We start from the raw sequence: 20,080 nt of genomic DNA, 5'->3' as shown, positions 1-20,080 counted from the left end.
CTTTATATTTTAACCTCCTCAGTGAATATATATATAACTCCTTAGAGTTTTATCCAGTAGACACTTAACAACAACAACAAAAATTCAGTGAAATTTTACAAGTGGGGTATGGAGGTAGTAAAGTGTATGTAGACCTTATCTCTACCTTATGAAGGTGGATGGGCTGTTTCCGATAAGTCCTCGGTTCAAGAACAATGAAAGGAAGCAATAACCAATTAATAGCAATGTCACGGCCCGAATTTCCCACCCTCGGGATCGTGATGGCGCCTAACTCTTAGAATTCTAGGCAAGCTAACACATAAGGATCTAACACACTAATCACTATTCAAAACAGTAAATAATAATAATCTAAAGCAAAACAAAATAAAAAGTGTGAAAATTTATAATAGACTAGACACTGTTACACGACTACCCAAAATCTAGTGTCACAATCCATGAACTTCTAAGAGTTACAACAAATACTGGATTAAAGAAAATACATCTATTCTCGAAATGAAAGAAAACAGGGAAACTAGGATAAATGGAAGGGGACTCAGGCTCTGAGAACGCCGACAGATCTACCTTGGGTCTCCTGATGGACTGAAGACAGCAACCCAACTCTGATCAACGAGGTTCGATACCGAAATCTGCACAGAGAGTACAAAGTACAGTATCAGTATAACCGACCCCATGTACGGGTAAGTGCTGAGCCTAACCTCGGCGAAGTAGTAACGAGGCTAGGACATGACACCACATAAACCTGAACAGTATAATCATGCTAATGGCAACAACGGTAAACAAAGGAATAAAACAGAAATAATAGGAAGGGAACATGCAACGGGGAATCACAATATAAAAAGTGAGAGAGTAATAGGAAGGCACAATTTTAAACAGAAATCCTCAAATAAATTAAGCAATGAAGATAACAAAGGAAAACTGCACGGCATCACCCTTCGTGCTTTTACCCTCAACCTCACCAATATATAAATAGAACAACACGGTATCACCCTTCGTGCATTAAACCTCACATAATATACATGGCATCACCCATCGTGCTTTATCGCTCTCATATCATGGCACGACGTCACCCTTCGTGCATTAACACTCTTCCTCATGATATAAATAAATCATGCACGGCATCACCCTTCATGCTTTACGCTCCTCCTCACAAATCACATAATTAACAACAATGGATAGAGAGAAGTATCACAAAAAAAACAGTATTTTCATAAATGATTAATTTCACAATTTGAGATTTCGACCTTGAATCAATATTCAAAAATTATCAACCTCGGTGGAACTGGATATAAGTCTCCCAACACTTGCAATAATAACAATAAGCATGGATAATAAGATTTAAGACTACAAAATCTGCAAGAATGAAATTTCACTCGCATGCTATGACTCAACCACAACGCATAGGTGCTCGTCACCTTACCTATACATCATATTCAATAATAAAACACGTAGCAAATAATCACATGATACCTACTCCCTCAAGATAAAGTTAGCCACAACACTTACTTCGATTCAACGGCCGAACTCAAGCCTCAAACACCGCTTTTCCCTTAATTTCCACCTCCGAACCACTCGCATCTAGTCATAAATAACTTAGTAACATCAATTATTGCGAAAGAAATCAATTCTAATGCATAATTATAGATTTTCCAATATTTTTCTCAAAAAATCAAAAATCGACCCTGGGCCAGCTTGGTCAAAATTCGAAATTCAGACCAAAACCCGTTACCCATTCACCCCGGAGCCCGGATGTACAGTTGGTTTTGAAATCCCGACCTCAATTTGAGGTCTAAATTCCCAATTTCGAAATTCCTAAGTTCTACCCAAAAATCCCCAATTCCACCATGAAAACCCTAGATTCTAGGATGAAATCCTGTAAAAAGAAGTAAAAGAGTGAAAGAAATGAGTTAAGAATCACTTACTTAAGATTTGGGGAAGAAAAAGTGCTTGAAAAATCGCCTCTTATGTTTAGGATTTTGAAAAAGTGAAAAATGGATGAAAAGTCATGTTTATATAACACCCCCGGATCCTCACTACGTGGTCCGCTAATTTCCGGGTGCAGCCGCGAACCTCCATCGCGGTCAGTGAAATTATGGTGGCGGCCGCGAAACTTAGCCTTACCTTACCGCGTCCGCGAAGCCCCCATCGCGGTCGCGTTCTACAACCCGCGGTCCGCGAAGTTTCCATTGCGGCCGCGTTCTTCTACCGTGGTCCGCGAATTTCACTCCGCGGCCGCACTCCTAAGAGCTGAGACCTGCAATCTTTGCAACTATCCAACACCAAGTCTTTTCCTAAGTCTAGACATTCCGTAGCCTAATCGAAACTAACCCGAGCCCTCGGGATTCCAGACCAAACACACACACAAGTCTTAATACATCATATGAACTTGCTCGGGCGATCAAATCGCCAAAATACCACCTAGAACTACGGATTCCACACCAAAACTCATGAAATTTTCAAGATAGTTTCAACACTTCTATATTCTCAACTAAAGGTCTGAATACGGGCTCGATACCAACGAGATCATACATTAATCAATTTCTTTAAATCATTATAATTTCAGTTTAATAATTTTCATCAAAAATTCATTTCTCGGACTAGGGATCTCGGAATTCAATTTCGGACATATGCCCAAGTCTCATATTTTACTACGGACCCTCCGGGACTGTGCACGTAAATCGAGGAGAAGCAAGATGAGGTTTTGAAGGCCTTGGAATCCCAAATTGGATTCTAGAACACTAGATGACCCTTTGAGTCATCACAAGGAACAACAAGATAAAATGAACGAAAGCAAATGACAAAACAAGTAATAACCAGTAGACACTTGTAATTGTTAAAACATACTAACTATTTTCAACCCCTTGAATACTAAAATTGCAAATATATTTTAGTTATATCCTTTCTAAAATTTTCCTTCCTTTTCCATTTTTAGAATAACAAGAGTACATAGCATTTCTCTTCTAAAAAAAAAAAAGAAGAAGAAAGAATGGCATATTATTATGGAAATTAAAGGAATAGACTAAATGAGAAAATTGGCCAATTGGAAAAGAGAAAGTCTTTTTTGGTTGGGAAGTTTACATTTTTCCCAACTTGTGTCTATTTTATTACAACTTCTGCTGTTCTGTTCCTCACTTTTGACTTCTATGTTTTAGTGCATCCCTTAGATACTGTACATTTTCAGAATTTTTTTGACTTTTTCTCTGCTTTTTATTACAACCCCTCCCACCTACGCCCCCCCCCCCCCCCGCCCCACACACTTTTTTTCTTCTTCCCTTCTTCTCTATCTCTTTTACACCTTAGTTCATCAATTAAACCTCAAAAGACTTTAACTGTAAGTCCCTTTCTCTGATCTACTTTTTTTTATATGTATCTTCATTTGTAGAGATTATTCATTAAAATTAGCAATATAATATAGTTTTCTGTTCTTTTTTTCTTTTTCTTGTTTTTTTTAACTTTAAAAATGGAGTCTTGATTAGTTTGCTGGTTATGTGAACTTATATCCAAATTTACAGCTGAAGTGGCCAATAAAAATAATATCTTTATTGGTTAAATTTATGGATTATTTTTTCTTTCTTTCTTGTTGACTAGTTAAATGGATTCTTGATTAGTTTGCTGGTTATGTTATCATCTGGTTTTTGTTGTCTGAATTTATATACAAATTTACAGCTGAAATGGTCAATAAAAAGTCAGTCTTTATCTGTAAAATTTATCGGGTTTGTCCCTTCTATATATCTTTATTTGCTGATATTAACTATTAAATTAGCAATATTATTTAGTTTCCTGTCTTTTTGTGTTGCTTTTTCACTGGTAAAATGAGTCTTGATTAGTTTGCTGGTTATGTTATCATCTTTTTTTCTTGTCTGAACTGCTTGTGTCAATTTATATACAAATTTACAGCTGAAATTGTCCATAAAAATCCAACCTTTATTGGTCATATTTATGGGTCTTTTTGTTTCTTTCTTGTTGATAGTTAAATGGATTCTTGATTAGTTTGCTGGTTATGTTATCATCTGGTTTTTGTTGTCTGAATTTATTTACAAAGTTACAGCTGAAATGGTCAATAAAAAATCAATCTTTATTGGTTAAACTTATGGGGTTTGTGCCTTCTATATATCTTTATTTGCTGGTATTAATGATTAAATTAGCAATATTATGTAGTTTTCTGTCTTTTTTTCTCTTTTTTTGTTGCTTTTTTGACTGGTAAAATGAGTCTTGATTAGTTTGCTGGTTATGTTATCATCTTTTTTTTGTTGTCTGAATTGCTTGTGTCAATTTATATACAAATTTACAGCTGAAATTGTCCATAAAAATCCAATCTTTATTGGTCATATTTATGGGGCTTGTTTCACTTGCAGATATTATTCATTAATTAGCAATATAATTCAGTTTTCTGCTTGTTTTTGCCTCTCTTTTCTGCTTCATTTGACTCATTAAATGGTCTTGATTACTTTGCTTGTTATGGTCATCTGTTTTGTTGTCTGAATTGCTTGTGTGAATTTATATGCAAATTTACACCTGAAATGGTCAACAAAAATTCAATCTTTATTGGTTAAAAATTTATGCCTAGTTAAATGGGGTCTTATTCCACTTCTCTAAACTTCGTTTGACTTCGATTTTTTAACTTTTTCTTCCATGTTGGAAAAGAACATTGAGATTGTTGTTGAAGTGGCTCAATATGATGTTCTTTTCCATGGTTCCATTTTGGAAATAAAGCTGCTACAGATTCGGCTTTTGAACCTGAACCTGGAATTTTTTTGCTTTGTTGCAGTTACTACATATGTGTTTGACTGTACAAAATGTTTGATTGTGGTTCCAAATCCCAATATCTGGGTGGGCAGCGAGAGAAGTTTGTGAGGTACAAGAACATCCTTTGTTGAGATTATCAATCTTTTGTTTCAGTCCACTTTCTTCCATGCTTATTTGGGGGTTGTATGTTCTTATATGTTAGACATCGTTTTTACTTAATGTGAAATCAAGGGTAAATGGATGAAACTGGATTCCATAAGTTCCTGATTTATTTGATTTGAAATGGAAGTTGGAGCTAAGGGCTAACTCCAATCTGTTGCTTAAATAGCTGTTGAGAAATATGTGGTAAATCAATGTATTCTGTTTTTTCATAGATTACATCTTGTCCTCATTGTCTTTGAAGGTTATTTTCAACAATATTTTAGTTGGATTAGGCATTTTTCTATTAGTTAAAGATAACACATAAGATGTTACTATTATATTATGGCCATTTTGTTTAGTCATTGATGATTTTCCCTTGAGTATCTCTATCATCATTTGGCAGCTAATCTTGCTTCATCAAATTTTCATTTAGGGCAGATGACTTGATTCCAATGTATCCTCACGGTTAGCATCAATTGCAACAAATATACGTGGCTTCAACATGGAAGCTTTTAGACGTTCTGGCCATGCAACTAACAGCCCGTCAAGGTCTTTTAAGAGAGGAATGAGAAAAGGGTCGGAAGGACTCAAGTCTATTGGTCGATCACTCGGTTTTGGTGTCTCTAAGGCAGTATTTCCTGAAGATCTGAAAGTTTCAGAGAATAAGATTTTTGATCCTCAAGATAAATTCCTTCTCTTGTGGAATAAGCTCTTTGTTGTATCATGCATTCTGGCGGTATCTGTGGATCCACTGTTCTTCTACCTTCCAGTTTTTAATAACACGGCAAATTGCCTTCAGATTGATCGAAAGCTAGCTGTTATAGCCACTACACTACGTACCATTGTTGATGCTTTCTATCTTATTCACATAGCACTTCAGTTTCGTACAGCTTATATTGCGCCATCATCTCGCGTTTTTGGACGGGGTGAACTTGTGATAGATTCTGGACAGATTGCTAAAAGATACTTGCGGTTCTATTTCATCATCGATCTTCTTTCTGTGCTTCCCTTGCCTCAGGTTTTAACAAAATGCTTTATATTTCTTTGGTGTCTCCTCAAATTGCAACTTTATTTCGATTACTAGTCTTCTACCATGGCTCTTATGGTCACTGACCAATATGTACTTGTAAATGATTTTTTCCTTCTCGTTCACTTTCCTTTTCCTCTCTATGCAGATTGTAGTTGGGAGATTCCTGCAGAGATCAGCAGGTTCTGATGTACTCGCTACCAAACAAGCTTTGCTCTATATCATTTTGCTTCAGTATATCCCCAGATTTGCTCGAGTTATACCCTTAACTGCAGAGTTGAAAAGAACTACTGGTGTCTTTGCTGAAACTGCATGGGCTGGCGCTGCATCCTATTTGCTGTTATACATGCTTGCTAGTCACGTAAGCTACTTATTCAGTTGTCGAAATGTTTGCTATTAACCGTTTCTACCGTTGCTTCTGCGTAGTATAACCTATTGATTACGTCGTTGTTATTAAAATTTTACTTCTTTCATGTTTGTGTAAGTTTTCCTGTCATTATGGAGCTTTTTACGAGGGAAAATTATTGTAAAAATGCAATCTGTGCAAATAGCATCTTACTTATCTTTGAAGTAGCTAAAAGCCTAAAACCGCATCTGTAAAGCAAACGAAACGCAGCTTGTTTTGTGTTTCTAGTTCAATTGCTGGTATAGAGTTCACTCTTTCATTCTAATAAGAATATATATTTTACTTGTTCTGCATAGCATCGGCATTTTGGGCCTTGTTTCCATAAGTTGGAATTTTGGATGGTTCGTCTTTGCAACACCACGAAGGGTAGCGTTGGAGCAACGGTAAAGTTGTCTCCGTTTAACCTATAGGTACAGATTCGAGCCGTAGAAACAACCACTAATGCTTGCATTAAAGTTAGTTGTCTACATCACACCCCTTGGGGTGCGGCCCTTTCTCGTACCCTGCATGAACGCGGGATGCTTTGTGCACAGTGCTGCCCTTTTTCGTCTTTAACACCACCTGCATAGTACATTTTTGAGTTAAAATTTAGGACTCTGTCTAATCTTAATGACTTATTTAGATTTATGGGCTAAACTTGCTCATAAAACTTGCTCGCCACCTCAAATCATCAAAATAACGTCAAATAACAAGAATCGATCATTAAAACTCACGGTTTTAACTTGAAAGTATTGTTGGAATTAATTTGGTTGTCGTCCATATAGCTGGTTCACCTTTTTAAATTTTTCACGTGTTATTTCTATTATTTCTCAATAGATTGTCAGGCTTCTTTTGTAGGTCTTAGGTTAACATGTATAACAATGTTCTTCTTTCTCCGTAAAAAGGAAGTTTTCTTACTTCCCTTCTGTTTGGTTCTTTTCAGATAGTTGGTTCCTTTTGGTATTTGCTTTCTGTGGAACGCTATGATACATGCTGGCAAGAAGCTTGTAAACATAATGGAACATGCAACCCCGATTTCTTGTACTGTGGCAATCAAGGAATGACAGGGTATAATGCTTGGAGCAGTATCAGTGAGTCGGTTTTAAATGAAGCATGCCCCGTAGATAGTGACAACGACCGACCATTTGATTTTGGAATTTTTAAGCAGGCTTTGTCATCTGGCATAGTTTTCTCGATGAAGTTCGTGACTAAATATTGCTACTGTTTGTGGTGGGGACTCCAGAATTTGAGGTGACTTTACTTTTATACTCAACTAACATTCTTCTTTTCTCCTTTTCGCGAGTCTCCATATAGTTCAACGTGAACAAGACTATAGGTTCTTTTTTTTGTTCATGATAAGGTAACAAGACTATAGGGTTGTACGGGAGTTATAGCACATATATAAGACAAGTACCTAATTCAATTGTTCCAGTGTGATATGCTTTTTCCGGTTCAATACGACAAGAGCAGGGAATTTCTTGCTAATCAGGTGCTATTATCGTATTACAATGATTATTCCTACGTCAGAGTATACGGCTTTTTCCGGTTCGCATTGTCTATTCAATAATTGGTTTGACTAATAGTAGTGGTAGGATTTTCTTTTATTCATAGTTCCTACACAGAGGACTGGAGGAAAAAAAGAAGAGATTAGGCTGGACTTCGCGAAACTAATTAAATGAACATTTACATTATTTTGCCTTTAAATTCTGTAGTACATTTGGTAGTAATGACATTCTTTATTTCATGTTTTACTTGTGCAGTACCCTTGGACAGGGACTTCAAACTAGCACGTTTCCCGGGGAGTCTCTTTTCTCTATTGCACTTGCAATACTCGGGCTCATTCTCTTTGCACTGTTGATTGGTAACATGCAGGTAATTACCATCTTATATAAAGATTTTTCTCGTCGCATAAAATTACATAACACTTCAAATCTGTTGTTCAACAAGATGTTTCTTTTATGATTTTTTAATTTCTGTGAAGTCAAAGTGTTTCTGATAATGGCATTGTATCCATGGGAGATTTGTAACTTATGAGTTTGGTATTTTGCTGTCACAGACATACCTTCAGTCTCTTACTATTCGACTTGAGGAGATGAGAGTTAAAAGGCGCGACTCAGAACAGTGGATGCATCACCGATTGCTTCCACAAGATCTCCGAGAACGGGTTAGGGGCTATGATCAGTACAAGTGGCAAGAAACACGCGGAGTGGATGAAGAGAATATAGTTCAGAATTTGCCTAAGGATCTCAGGAGGGATATTAAGCGTCATCTTTGTCTGGCTCTAGTGAAGAGGGTAACTAAATTATATATTCTGCTTCTTCTGTTATATTTCTTTCTCCCACCTTTAATCGACTTGTCTCATAGTGGTCATAGCTTTAGTTTTGTATTACTAATATCCCTTTATTGATTTTCAGGTGCCTCTATTTGCAAATATGGAGGAAAGATTGCTCGATGCAATTTGTGAGCGTCTAAAACCCTGTTTGTACATCGAGAATACTTACCTTGTTCGAGAAGGAGATCCAGTGGATGAAATGCTCTTTGTCATACGAGGTCGCCTTGAGAGTGTGACAACTGATGGTGGGCGAAGCGGTTTCTTCAACCGAAGTTTGTTGAAAGAATCCGACTTTTGTGGAGAGGAACTTCTAACCTGGGCACTAGACCCAAAATCAGGTTCTAACCTCCCGTCTTCTACTCGTACAGTGAAAGCTCTAACAGAAGTAGAGGCTTTTGCTCTAATAGCAGATGAGTTGAAATTTGTTGCGAGTCAGTTCAGAAAGCTTCACAGTAGACAGGTTCAGCACACGTTCCGGTTTTACTCACAACATTGGAGGACTTGGGCTGCTTGCTTTATCCAAGCAGCGTGGAGGCGTTTCACGAAAAGGAAACTTATGGAACTTCAAAGAAAAGAAGACGAAGAAGCAGAAGCGTTGGCCGGGGCTAGTAGCACTCCGGGTGGATCGCCTTATAGTATTCGTGCAACATTCTTGGCATCAAGATTTGCAGCTAATGCTCTCCGAGGGGTTCACAGGAATCGAAATCTTAAGACTGCTAGGGAACTGATGAAGCTGCAAAAACCTCCAGAGCCTGATTTCAGTGAAGATACTGAGTGAATTTTGTTGCTGTAAGTTGTAGCTTCTCATAATATGCTTTTGCTTGACTTGTTCTATCTTTTGAGCTTTGCAAAGGCTTGATGTATAATTCATGTTTAGTGTTATTGATACATACTTCTGTAATAGTTTAACTTATATACACTGATTGTGTAAATAAATTTTTACACTAACATGTCGCATAAAAGCTAACTACAGGTAGCCTATAAATAGTGGAAGCAGTAATCTGGAAAATAAGGCATATAACATGTTACCGCCCCGAGCAGTCAATCTCCTGTCATTGCTATCTCGTGCGCGAAGTGTTGCTAGAACTTAAGGCTGTCCTCTTTTCCAGGGATACCCCACTTCCCGGTCTAGCTTCACTAACTGTATTCACTGCTTTCCAGATCTCGGAACCAGATCTACTTTCTCATTAGTAGGGCTGATCTACGACCACCCTCTCACTCAACATGCTATATCTGTGATGCCGACACTCTGCCCTCACTCTGCTCTGGTTGGTATTCGTGTGTGGGAATGGGAATGGCTTCAAAAATTTCCTTTAGCTCTAGGGATGACGACCAATCCTGAAAGACTACTCTTTCGTCTAAGGATGCCTAACTGCCGCACCGATTATTTGGGGGGAGGCGGGACACCGGGAGGTGGGTAGTTTATCTGACCGGGAGGTGGGTAGTTTACAAGGTTAAGACATTCAACCCATATTTGACGAAAGGTTCGGGTTTATGGATTGGATTCAGTCAGCCTTGTAACATAATCAAAGCGAGGCTTTGGTTACTGCAAATGCTTCTTCGAAGGTGACCCTTTCAGATTTCCGACTGTTTCCTAGATTGAAATAGCCGTTAGTCACTCTACCAAACGAAAGAAGTCACCATCAAACAGCTCGCCCTATTTAGTACCAAAGTTGCGCCCAGCCAGATGACTAGGAAATGGATTTGCATTTGAATTAAGTTATGAGGTCGAAAAGATAAAAGTATGGCTCCTGGGCGTGTATCCGGAAAGCTATTATGTAAATATATGTGGAAAATGATAAATTTTTGGCTTTTAAAATGAATTTAAGTTGACTTCGGTCAACATTTTAGGTAAACGGACTGAGACTCGTGATTTGACGGTCCCGGAGGGTCCGTAGGAAAATATGAGACTTGGGCGTATACCCGGAATCGAATTCCGAGGTCCTAAGCCCGAGAAATAAATTTTTAAAGGAAATTATTTTCTAAAATATATATGAGTTTTTGGGAATGAAATATGGTTGAATTTGATGGTATCGGGCCCTTATTTTGGTTTCAGAGCCCGGTACAGGTCTTATATGGTATTTAAGTTGAATCCGTAAAATTTGATGAGAAACGGATTTGAAATGATGTGAATCGGACCCTCGGTTGTTAAAAATGGAACTTAAGAGTTTATGAGATATTTCTTTGATTTTGATGCTAAATTCGTTAAAGGCAAGTTATTCGCGGGAAAAAATAATTAAAAAAAAAACAACAAAAAGAAAACCATTATGATGGTAGACAAAATATCTGGCATATCTTCCTTAAGCCATGGAAAGTGCTAATCATATAAAATAAAATATAAAAAAAAAAACATTATGATGGTAGACAAAATATAAGGCACTACTTCAATTGATTTAGTGACCCCATCAAATTTCACTTTTTAAGGTTTGCTTGCTCAGAAATGATGTGATACAACATTTACATTTGTTACAAAATCACTTTTTCATTAAAAAAAAATTGTCTTTCTACTCGCAGTATGCTCTTTATGATCTCAGCTTATGATTCCAAAAAATAACATACTTTTGTCCTGCCACACACAACCCCACTCCCAAGCCCAAATGACTCTGCCCAAGGTTGTGCTGGTTATTAACCGGCCTATTTATTGAACTCGATCCATCTTGTCCCAACCCATCTCCACCCTTCCCATCTCAACCCACTTAAAGTTGGGTTAATTTTTAGCCTAAATTGATTTATAAGTAACTTTGCCAAAATATCTTGTAAATGTTTTTTTTGTTTGATATGTTATATATGACCATAACAAAAACAAAAAAAAAAAATCTTATTTAGTAATTATATAATTCATAAGAAAACAACACATACTAAGTAAAGCTTGATAAGAGTTGGACGGGTTTGTCTATAACCCAAATTTTAGTCCATCTTGACCTTGCCCATCTTAGCCGACGTCATTTTTGGGCGGGTCAGGGTTGGGTTATGACTCAAATTTTAGTTCATCTTAGCCCAAGTAACTTTTGGGCGGGTCATTAACTCAACCCACTTTGACCCGTCCAAAATTAGCGCTTCCCGCCCATTTGACACCCCTAGCGGCTGCCTAGTAACATTCAACCAATTTTTCAGCATATTCTCCTTTATTTGCATTCACATTTTGTAAAGAAGCAAAGGAAAACATTTCCTTTTTCAGTAAAAAAGAAGTGTAAGATATGTTAGATTCTAATGCATTTAGGGCAGCCTGATGCACAAGGCATCCCGCGTTCACGAGGGTTGGGAGAAGTGCTGCACACCAAGGGTTGTGATGTAGACAACTTACCTTTTGATAAAACGAAAAACTATAAATTTCTTTAGATAAAACAAAGTGCCAATTTTAGACATTTTATAAATCAAGGAAACAAGAAAGCAGAGCTAAAGTATCCTCCAATCTACCTATGAAGATCAATGCCCATACTATTGCTTTTTCCTTTTCCACCACCCTCACCTCAAATTTATTCATAAAACATGATGTACTTCTTCTCAAACATCAAAAGTCCCTTGAGATTATAACTCTCTCATCTGTTGGCCATTATATGGCGAAAACCTGACTGGCTCAGTTTGTAGAGTTCTTCAGCACCCATTCCACTAGTGTCGAAACACCAAAACCCGTTGCATTCTTCTTCTTATCGTTCCAGACAGGACCAGCTAAGTCGATATGCATCCATTGAACCTTCTCGTCAACAAACTGAAAGGGAAAAAAAACGAAAACCAAAATATCATGTTTCTTGTCTCAACAATTTATCTTCTTTTACCGGCAGCAAATTATAATGTAGTAGGAACAGCATTGAGTCTTACTTAAAGATCTCTGTAAGATCAGATGAAAAGCTCTTACATAGAAATTTTGCACAAGTTTTTGGAAATTTAAAATCTGTAGGCGTGAACACGAAGGTCCTTTAGTCATTTTATAATGTCTTTAAGTTCCAGTCCTTCTCGGCTTTCTTTTATTTATGATGTTAGAAGAAACTTTCGGGTCTACTAAACTTAAGCTTGCACCATTAGCAACAAAATCTAAGAACCTTTACGGGTCACTTTTATCCTCATGAAATATGAAATGGTTGTGGGTATTTGGAAGGGTAGCCTTAGCATAATCGGTAAAGTTGCTGCCATGTGACCAAGAGGTCACGGTTTTAAGCTGTGGAAACAGCCTCTCGCAGAAATGAAGGGTAAGGCTGCGAATAATAAACCCTTGTGATCCGGCCGTTCCTCAGACACCGCGCATAGCAGGAGTTTAGTGCAAATTCGTTAATCATGAGGCTAAAAGCTAGCTCTGATTAATTACATGTCAGCAGAAGTGGAGAAGCTTTTAGAGTGATAAGGTGACTACCTGCTTCAGGAAGAGAGCAGCAACTATTGCACCACCTTGACGACCTCCAGTGTTAACCATATCAGCCACTCCTGATTTCATGGTGTCCCAGTAACTCTCCTCCAAAGGCATTCTCCATAGCTTTTCACCGCTTACCTCAGAAGCTGCAGCCACCTCCTTTGCTAGGTCATCGCTAGGAGTAAAAACACCTGTATTTTGTATACAAGATATCCAATAAAATTCAAGGAGACAAAACTTGGAGTTAAAATATCAGTCAAAAGATTCGCCATCTTTCTTTCTTCAACATGTGCATTCAGTGTCGCAATTATTATTTTTTTGCAATCAAAGTAACAGCTGAAAATATGATTAAATGGTAAACTGACCAAAACATATGCATAAAGTCTTCATCGCCAAAAACAAGAAGAGGCACAAGCAAACATACCAGCAATTGAAGGTCCCAGGGCAACTATACAAGCACCCGTTAATGTTGCCAGATCAACTATCTGCATAAAGATCAATCATGTCGTTAACACATGCCAATGTCCTGAATAAACTTCTGACTACTGTACAAGCTTTCTTAGCAAGAGTGAAGTTTCGAAGATCAAAGCAAAGGATCTGATTACATTTTTTGTTACATAAAAAGTTTGGATATTTGAAAAACTATCTTGATAGCTACGACACCTAATTTTGGAAGTGATTGGCTATTTAGAAAATAAAACTATGTTAAAAACATTATCTTGTTTCCAATCGCATCATGTCTCTACCATTAACAATATCTGCGACTTCTTGTCCATGTCTATTCAAGCATCCAATTAATTCATTATGTCGATAAATACAAGAACATTGACCAATGAAAATTAAAAGGTTTTCAATTATTTGTTCAAGGGAAACTTTTCCCTTTCGGGGTGTGTACTGTGAAGTATGGTACAGCAAAAGAAACATATTAAACGGTAAACAGTGTGAAGTGATTTCCGACAGCAACAGATATCAATGTTTCATTTCTACCTTTTCGACACCTTGGTTACAGGCATATACCAACGCATCAGCAAGTGTGAGTCTACCCTCAGCATCAGTATTGTTAACCTACAATAAAGATGAACGCACAAACTGAAAACCCAAAACAGTCAAATAAAGTAAAATAAAGTAAAATTAACAAAACAGAAAACAAGAATCGGACTTGCATCATCCTGGTCCTAAACTAACAAGTCAACAACAAAATAAAAGATACTCCTGTCAAACATATACAATCTAACAAAACACAATGTATCTACTGTGAAAATGTCAAGACGGGCGTCTGAATCATCCATCTTTTGAAGGTTTTAGTTTCCAATATTTCATGCGGTTCAGTGGATAAGAAGCATTCCTGAAACTTGCACTTTCACAAATGCAATGTGCCTGGCCACTAAGAAACATGTTTGATATATGGTAACTACTTATATAGTATTCAGCTTTATGTTTATAAAATCCATTGACAGATAGGAGATGCTTTTCAGTTTTCACTCAATCCAACTAATCACACAGAGAAAAGGAAAATCTATTGACAAAATAAAAGAATGAAACAACTTGAGCTTTACAAGAACTACAAAACTTAAATTAAGGTGCTTTGGCGCATCCAAACACCCCAACCGAATCACGAATACCACAAAAGTAAATGGATCCAATAAGAAAACTAAAGGACAATCTTCAAAAGGAGCTTGTTGGATAAGGGGAGTAAGGGAGATCCAACAGGATTAACCCCTAAAGGCAAAAATGACCTTACCTCAATTGTCTTCCCATTTGAAGCTGTGACGACGTCTCCGGGCCTCATGCCTGTTCCACTGATCATATTCTCACAAGCAGCAACAATGAAATGCACCTGTCACATGGTAATTAGTTTGGAGAAAAGAGATTAATTGAATACAAGCAACTCGAGTAAATAAATCAGGACATTTTTCCCTTAAATGAAGACAAAGGACTTACCTCTACTCCAGCAGGCTTTATTTGACCAAGAGCTTTTGCTGCACCTAAAACAGCTGCAGACCCTCCCATGTCAAACTTCATAAGCTCTATCAAACAACCGGGTCCAGTCTTGATGTTGTAGCCACCACTGGGAACATGAAAAAGATTGTTCAATACTTCAATAAATCATACACAAAAAAAAAAAAAAAAAGAGGTAGCAACAATAAAAGTGTGATATCACTTCAGCCAGTTCAGAAATCCATCTTTTTATTCTTCCAACATGTGGTCATCTCATTTTTGAGAAGATAGAATTACCTGTCAAAAGTCAATCCCTTTCCAACCAAGGCTAACTTCTTTTTGATTTCCCCACCAGTAGGCTTATAACATAAATGGATGAAATGAGGAGGATTTGCAGAAGCTTCACCAACAGCTAAATAGGATCCCATTTTCAATTCTTTGCACTGCTCAACGTTCAAGATGTTTGCAGAAAGGACATCGCTATAAGTGGAGGCAATCTTTTTGGCCTCTTCAGCAAGTACCGCTGCAGTGCAAAGTCCACATGTCAATAGCTTGGTAAGAGTCATGCTAATAAAAGGGGCAACAAGTAAATATATTAAAGATCACTAACCAGGCGTAAGTACATTGGCGGGTGCATTGACGAGCTCTCTGCAGAATATAACACCTGCACAGACATCTTCTGCATACTTGAGTTTCTTCTCTATCTCAGGTCCAGTTCCCAGTCCAAGAATGTCCAAAGATTTCAAGGTTGGTTTTTTTGACTCAGACTTAAACCTATTATCTTCAAATATCCCAAGTGTAGCTCCTATAACATTCAACAAAATACCCCAAGTTTAGTTTCTCAATATGGTTCAATTATTTAAGCGAAGATCAAGAAAATAGATACCGGTTACTATAGCAGAGGCAGAGCTAAGCTTTGATTCTGCAGACAGCCCATCAGTAGAAGCAAGTGCAACCGCAATATTACTAGCCTGAGCAGACTTGGCAGCTGCAGCAACAGCCTCTCCTAAACTGCGATAAGCAGCAGTTGATGATACAGATGAGCCAAGCCCAACTAGAGCGATCCTCTTCGAGCCAAGACCAGGAAGTCTAAGAACTGTGGATTGTCCAGACTTTCCACTAAAATCCTCCTCGGATGAAGCTTCAGACAATAAACCGCCCAATTTCGAGTCTAGCTTTTGCAATATTGGATTCTGGAACTTTGAATTCTCATCTCTGGCCAAGTCCTTCTCCGTTGCACCTACTGCAAGTATGTCTCCTTTCCATTCCACCAAATCAATCTCTTTAGCAGCAAATGAAATCTTTCATGTTCCCAAAAGAGAGAGCGGATTTAGTCCGGTAATTATAGAACTACCATACATATAAACAACAAGAATCACAAAATAGAGATCACGAATCAAACAAGAATCACAAAATAGAGATCACGAATCAAAGACTGGCCGCTTGCCGCATTTAAAGAATATCTACATAGAATCTAAAATGTTAGGACTATATCCCCCCAAAAAAGAATCAATCAATCAACTACTTCTCGATTCCAAATTAGTTGCTGCAAGCTATCTGAATCCGTTATATCCATTCCGCTCTATTCAAGAATATTATACTCCAAAAGGTTAATTCAAATAGAATATAAGGCAAAATTTATAATAATTGGGAGATCAAAAGCTTTTTTTTGTTCATGAGATACAGAAATTACACCGAAATTCACCTAAAAACATATCATTAGCTACTCTAAATATCGAACTGAATTCACAAAGATAAATATGACTGCAAAGGGTATCACACATCAGAATCCAAACCCACAAAAACAAGACAAACACTAACTTCACAGATATAAAGGACAGCCCGGTGCACAAAGCATCCCACATTCACGGAGGGCCCGGGAAGGGCCGCACCCAAAGGGTGTGATGTAGCTAACCTACCCTAACGCAAGCATTAGTGGCTGCTTCCACAGCTCGAACCCGTGACCTAGGGGACAATTTTACCACATTCACGCAGGGTCCGGGGAAGGGCCGCACCCAAAGGGTGTGATGTAGCTAGCCTACCCTAACGCAAGCATTAGTGGCTGCTTCCACAGCTCGAACCCGTGACCTAGGGGACAATTTTAGTGTTGCTGCTTCCCTTTAACTTCACATATACAAACATGATAATAAAGAGTACCACACCAAGCTCACAAAAAACGCCCAAAAAAACTAAAAAAATCAGTTCTTTTCACTGAACTCACAAAGATAAGCACAAGACTACAGAGCATCACAGATCCTAATTCAAACCCACCAAAAAAAAAGAGAAAGGAGAATTAAAAATCAGTTCTTTACACTAAACTCACAAAGATAAACACAAGACTAAAGGGGATCACAGATCCTAATCCAAATCTTTTTGCTCAATTTTGTTTTGGTTAAACAATAAAGATCAGTTCTTTGCACTGAATTCACAAAGATAAACATAAGAATAAATGGTATCACAAATCATAATCCAACCCCACAAAAGAAAAAAGATAATTAACAACAATTACTATGCCTCAATTAATAAAAATCAAATCTTTAAACACAAAAGCAATTATTACAAACCTTAGGGGCCTCAATTTGATTAGGGTGAGTTAAACCAAGAGTGGCCCGAGCAATAGAATGAGCCATCCTTTTTGCTCTTCTTGAACACAACAAGGGTGTAACTGAAAAAGAAATAGCCCAAGTGGGACTAGATTTGAATTTAGTGAAAACTGAAGGGTAACAATGAAAAGAAGTTGAAGTAGAAGCTACTGAAATAACTCTCAGTGCGGCCATTGTAAAAGGAATTTTGTGTGTATATATATAAGAAAAGACCTAAAGAATCAGTGAGTTTGAGTTAGAGAAGAAAAGGGGGGGTTGTCATTGGTGGGGGTGGGTGGTGTTTGGATGATGATATGATGTATGCATTGACGTCTTTTTTGGGGTTTTGCAATTTTGGTAATATTTTTAATTCTTGAATTTTATATTCAAACATATTTGTTCTTTTTGCTCTAAATTAACGTTATAATCTAGGATTCCTTGCCGTAAAAATTTAGAGCCCGTTTGGCCATTAAAAAAAACTTTACTTTTTTAAAAAAAAAAAAAAATACTTTTTCGGAATTAGTGTTTGGCCATAAAAATTTTAAATTTCACTTGAAATTAAATTTCAAATTTTTTCGAGAATTTAAAAAAAAACTCTAAAAAGCTGTTTTTAAATTTTTTTACTTCAAATCACTCGCAAAATTCAAAAACAACTCCAAATTGTATTCATATCCAAATACAGCTCTAATTTTCAAATACCATTTTGCTTGTTTTTTTTCCACTTTTTTCTGAAAATTTACAATTCTTATGTCCAAACGCTCACTTATTATGTTTTTTTAAAAAAAAAACAGTCTGGTGCACTAAACTTCGTTATGCACGGGGTTCGAAAAAGGGTCGGACCACAAATATCTATTGTACATAATCTTGCCTTGCATTTTTGCAAGATGATGTTTCCACGGCTCGTATCTGTCGCCTCCTGATCACGTAAATTTTTATTATGTTATTGAATTTAAATTTTTATCACTTACTATAATTAATTTTATGTATAGTATCTCATGACATGACACGACTTAGGATTACTGAGGACATGGCCCTTGATAGAGATGTATGGAGGTCGAGCATTAGGGTTGTAGGTTAGGGGAGAATGTGAATATTTCTACAACACAATAGAGGGAGACTATCCAGTTAGGAGTTAGACTAGGAATGTCATTGGTCGTCTATTGAGGCAGGGCTTTACCTTCTAGTTGTATTATACCAGCCATCTATTTCGTATTTTCGTATTTTCGTATTTAATATCCTATATTTCATATTTCATATCTCTTATATATTGTTGTTATTTTTATTACGCATTTTTATGGTACTAATATATCATCTCCTATTGTTTTTTGAGCCGAGGGTCTCCTGGAAACAGCCTCCCTACCCTTCGGGGTAGGGGTAAGGTCTGCGTACATATTACCCTCCCCAGACCCCACTTGTGGGATTATACTGGGTCGTCGTTGTTGTTGTTGTATCTCATCATTGAACTACTTACTCATAGTAAATTGATATGAATTAGTGTAGATATTGATTGCATGTCATGCCTCGCTATTAGTTTGCTACTACATGTTAATGACATTAGAGGCGCATTAGAAATTTCGTTTACCGTGTATATTTAACCATATTAAATAAGGTTGATTATTGAACACTATATAACCATAATATAAGTTTAAATCCTGCATCAAAATTGAGTTACAAGATTTATAAAATAATTAAATAGGGAATTCTACACTATAGAATTTGATTAAAGTTCGATCATATGATGTCTTGATTGATTGAAATACTATGAAGATTCTCTATAATAGTTATCCTCCATAACAACGCTTTATTATAATATTCAAGTTTTTTTGGAACCAATTTTTTAATTTATGTTATATTATAATATATATTCTTTATACTAATACTTTACTATAGCAGTCAAAAATTATTCGGAGAAATAATGTCATTATAAAGTGGGTTGACCGTATAACCAGGAATATTTCTTTGGTCTTAATTATGTAAAGAGCGTATAAAAAATATAATTAATAAGATAAGCTTATACAAAACTAGATTGGAGAGAGTAAATTTAGAAAATGTTTAGAAAACAATAGATTTATCCAAAATCCAGCATTTCTCATGTTAGTGCTAGCTACTTTGAGTCTCTAGGCATTTGTATTTTGTTTATTATTAATTATCGTCATTATTATAATTAAGTTGTTGTGAATTTTTTTTAAAAAAATTATCCAATTGGTCTGCTTTATGCCAGAATCTTTAACTCATAAAATTATAGAGTTGACTTCTTCTTAAATATGCATAATTGAGGGTAATTAGTGACTTTAAAAATGGTAGTTTGCTTTTTAATTTCAAGTATGCTCAAGGTAAATCTCAAATGGTCTTTATTTAATCAATTTCTTTTGGCTTTTTGTTCTATAAATTATTGATTTATTTTTGGTGATTAGTCGATATCAGGAAATTAAAACCAATGGTAGGCACTTGCTTTTTCTATAACTTTTTTCTCGTAATTTAATTTCTTCTTTTCTTGGCTTTCCTATTTTTTAGAGGAAACTCTAAAAGAAATATTGAGTCAATTACTCAAATGGTCATTCAACTATCTCAAATTATATCCAAAAGT

The 20,080-nt window shown here is 36.7% G+C and overlaps 2 protein-coding genes across 7 annotated transcripts; one reads left to right on the top strand and one right to left on the bottom strand.

Moving 5' to 3' along the window:
* The first annotated feature begins 3,202 nt into the window (after positions 1 to 3,202).
* On the top strand, positions 3,203 to 9,576 carry LOC104241852 (probable cyclic nucleotide-gated ion channel 5). Of its 6 annotated transcripts, none has more exons than XM_070147867.1 (8): positions 3,304 to 3,328; positions 4,766 to 4,852; positions 5,318 to 5,902; positions 6,060 to 6,272; positions 7,240 to 7,547; positions 8,057 to 8,168; positions 8,353 to 8,589; positions 8,711 to 9,576. In XM_070147867.1, exons 3-8 carry the CDS (start codon positions 5,387 to 5,389, stop codon positions 9,404 to 9,406), a joined length of 2,082 nt encoding a protein of 693 aa, XP_070003968.1. In that variant the 5' UTR covers positions 3,304 to 3,328; positions 4,766 to 4,852; positions 5,318 to 5,386; the 3' UTR covers positions 9,407 to 9,576. The 6 variants fall into 6 exon arrangements, with proteins under 6 accessions (XP_009795114.1, XP_009795112.1, XP_070003968.1 ...); XM_070147869.1 differs by having other exon boundaries at positions 3,311 to 3,328; positions 5,323 to 5,902; XM_009796812.2 differs by lacking the exon at positions 4,766 to 4,852 and having other exon boundaries at positions 3,203 to 3,328; positions 5,323 to 5,902.
* A 2,357-nt stretch (positions 9,577 to 11,933) lies between these two features.
* LOC104241851 (leucine aminopeptidase 2, chloroplastic) lies at positions 11,934 to 17,740 on the bottom strand. Its single transcript, XM_009796808.2, has 10 exons — positions 17,476 to 17,740; positions 15,798 to 16,212; positions 15,522 to 15,716; positions 15,209 to 15,434; positions 14,915 to 15,041; positions 14,715 to 14,810; positions 13,961 to 14,038; positions 13,398 to 13,458; positions 12,977 to 13,164; positions 11,934 to 12,337 (listed from the first exon to the last, which is right to left on the bottom strand). Exons 1-10 carry the CDS (start codon positions 17,686 to 17,688, stop codon positions 12,206 to 12,208), a joined length of 1,731 nt encoding a protein of 576 aa, XP_009795110.1. The 5' UTR covers positions 17,689 to 17,740; the 3' UTR covers positions 11,934 to 12,205.
* Between the last annotated feature and the right edge of the window lie 2,340 nt (positions 17,741 to 20,080).

Source organism: Nicotiana sylvestris, chromosome 6 (genome assembly GCF_000393655.2).
Source record: "Nicotiana sylvestris chromosome 6, ASM39365v2, whole genome shotgun sequence".
NCBI classification, from domain to species: Eukaryota; Viridiplantae; Streptophyta; class Magnoliopsida; order Solanales; family Solanaceae; genus Nicotiana; species Nicotiana sylvestris.
This window is presented reverse-complemented; position numbering and strand designations above follow the sequence as displayed.

Bases quoted from the DNA above. Each gene is read 5' to 3' on its own strand.
- LOC104241851 (XM_009796808.2), bottom strand. From the start codon at position 17,688: ATGGCCGCACTGAGAGTTATTTCAGTAGCTTCTACTTCAACTTCTTTT. The intron at 14,811-14,914 runs GTAAGTCCTTTG...ACCATGTGACAG, and splicing joins TAAAGCCTGCTGGAGTAGAG to GTGCATTTCATTGTTGCTGC. The intron at 12,338-12,976 runs GTAGTCACCTTA...TTTCCCTTTCAG, and splicing joins CTGCTCTCTTCCTGAAGCAG to TTTGTTGACGAGAAGGTTCA.
- LOC104241852 (XM_009796812.2), top strand. From the start codon at position 5,387: ATGGAAGCTTTTAGACGTTCTGGCCATGCAACTAACAGCCCGTCAAGG. The intron at 6,273-7,239 runs GTAAGCTACTTA...GGTTCTTTTCAG, and splicing joins TATACATGCTTGCTAGTCAC to ATAGTTGGTTCCTTTTGGTA. The intron at 7,548-8,056 runs GTGACTTTACTT...TTACTTGTGCAG, and splicing joins TGGGGACTCCAGAATTTGAG to TACCCTTGGACAGGGACTTC.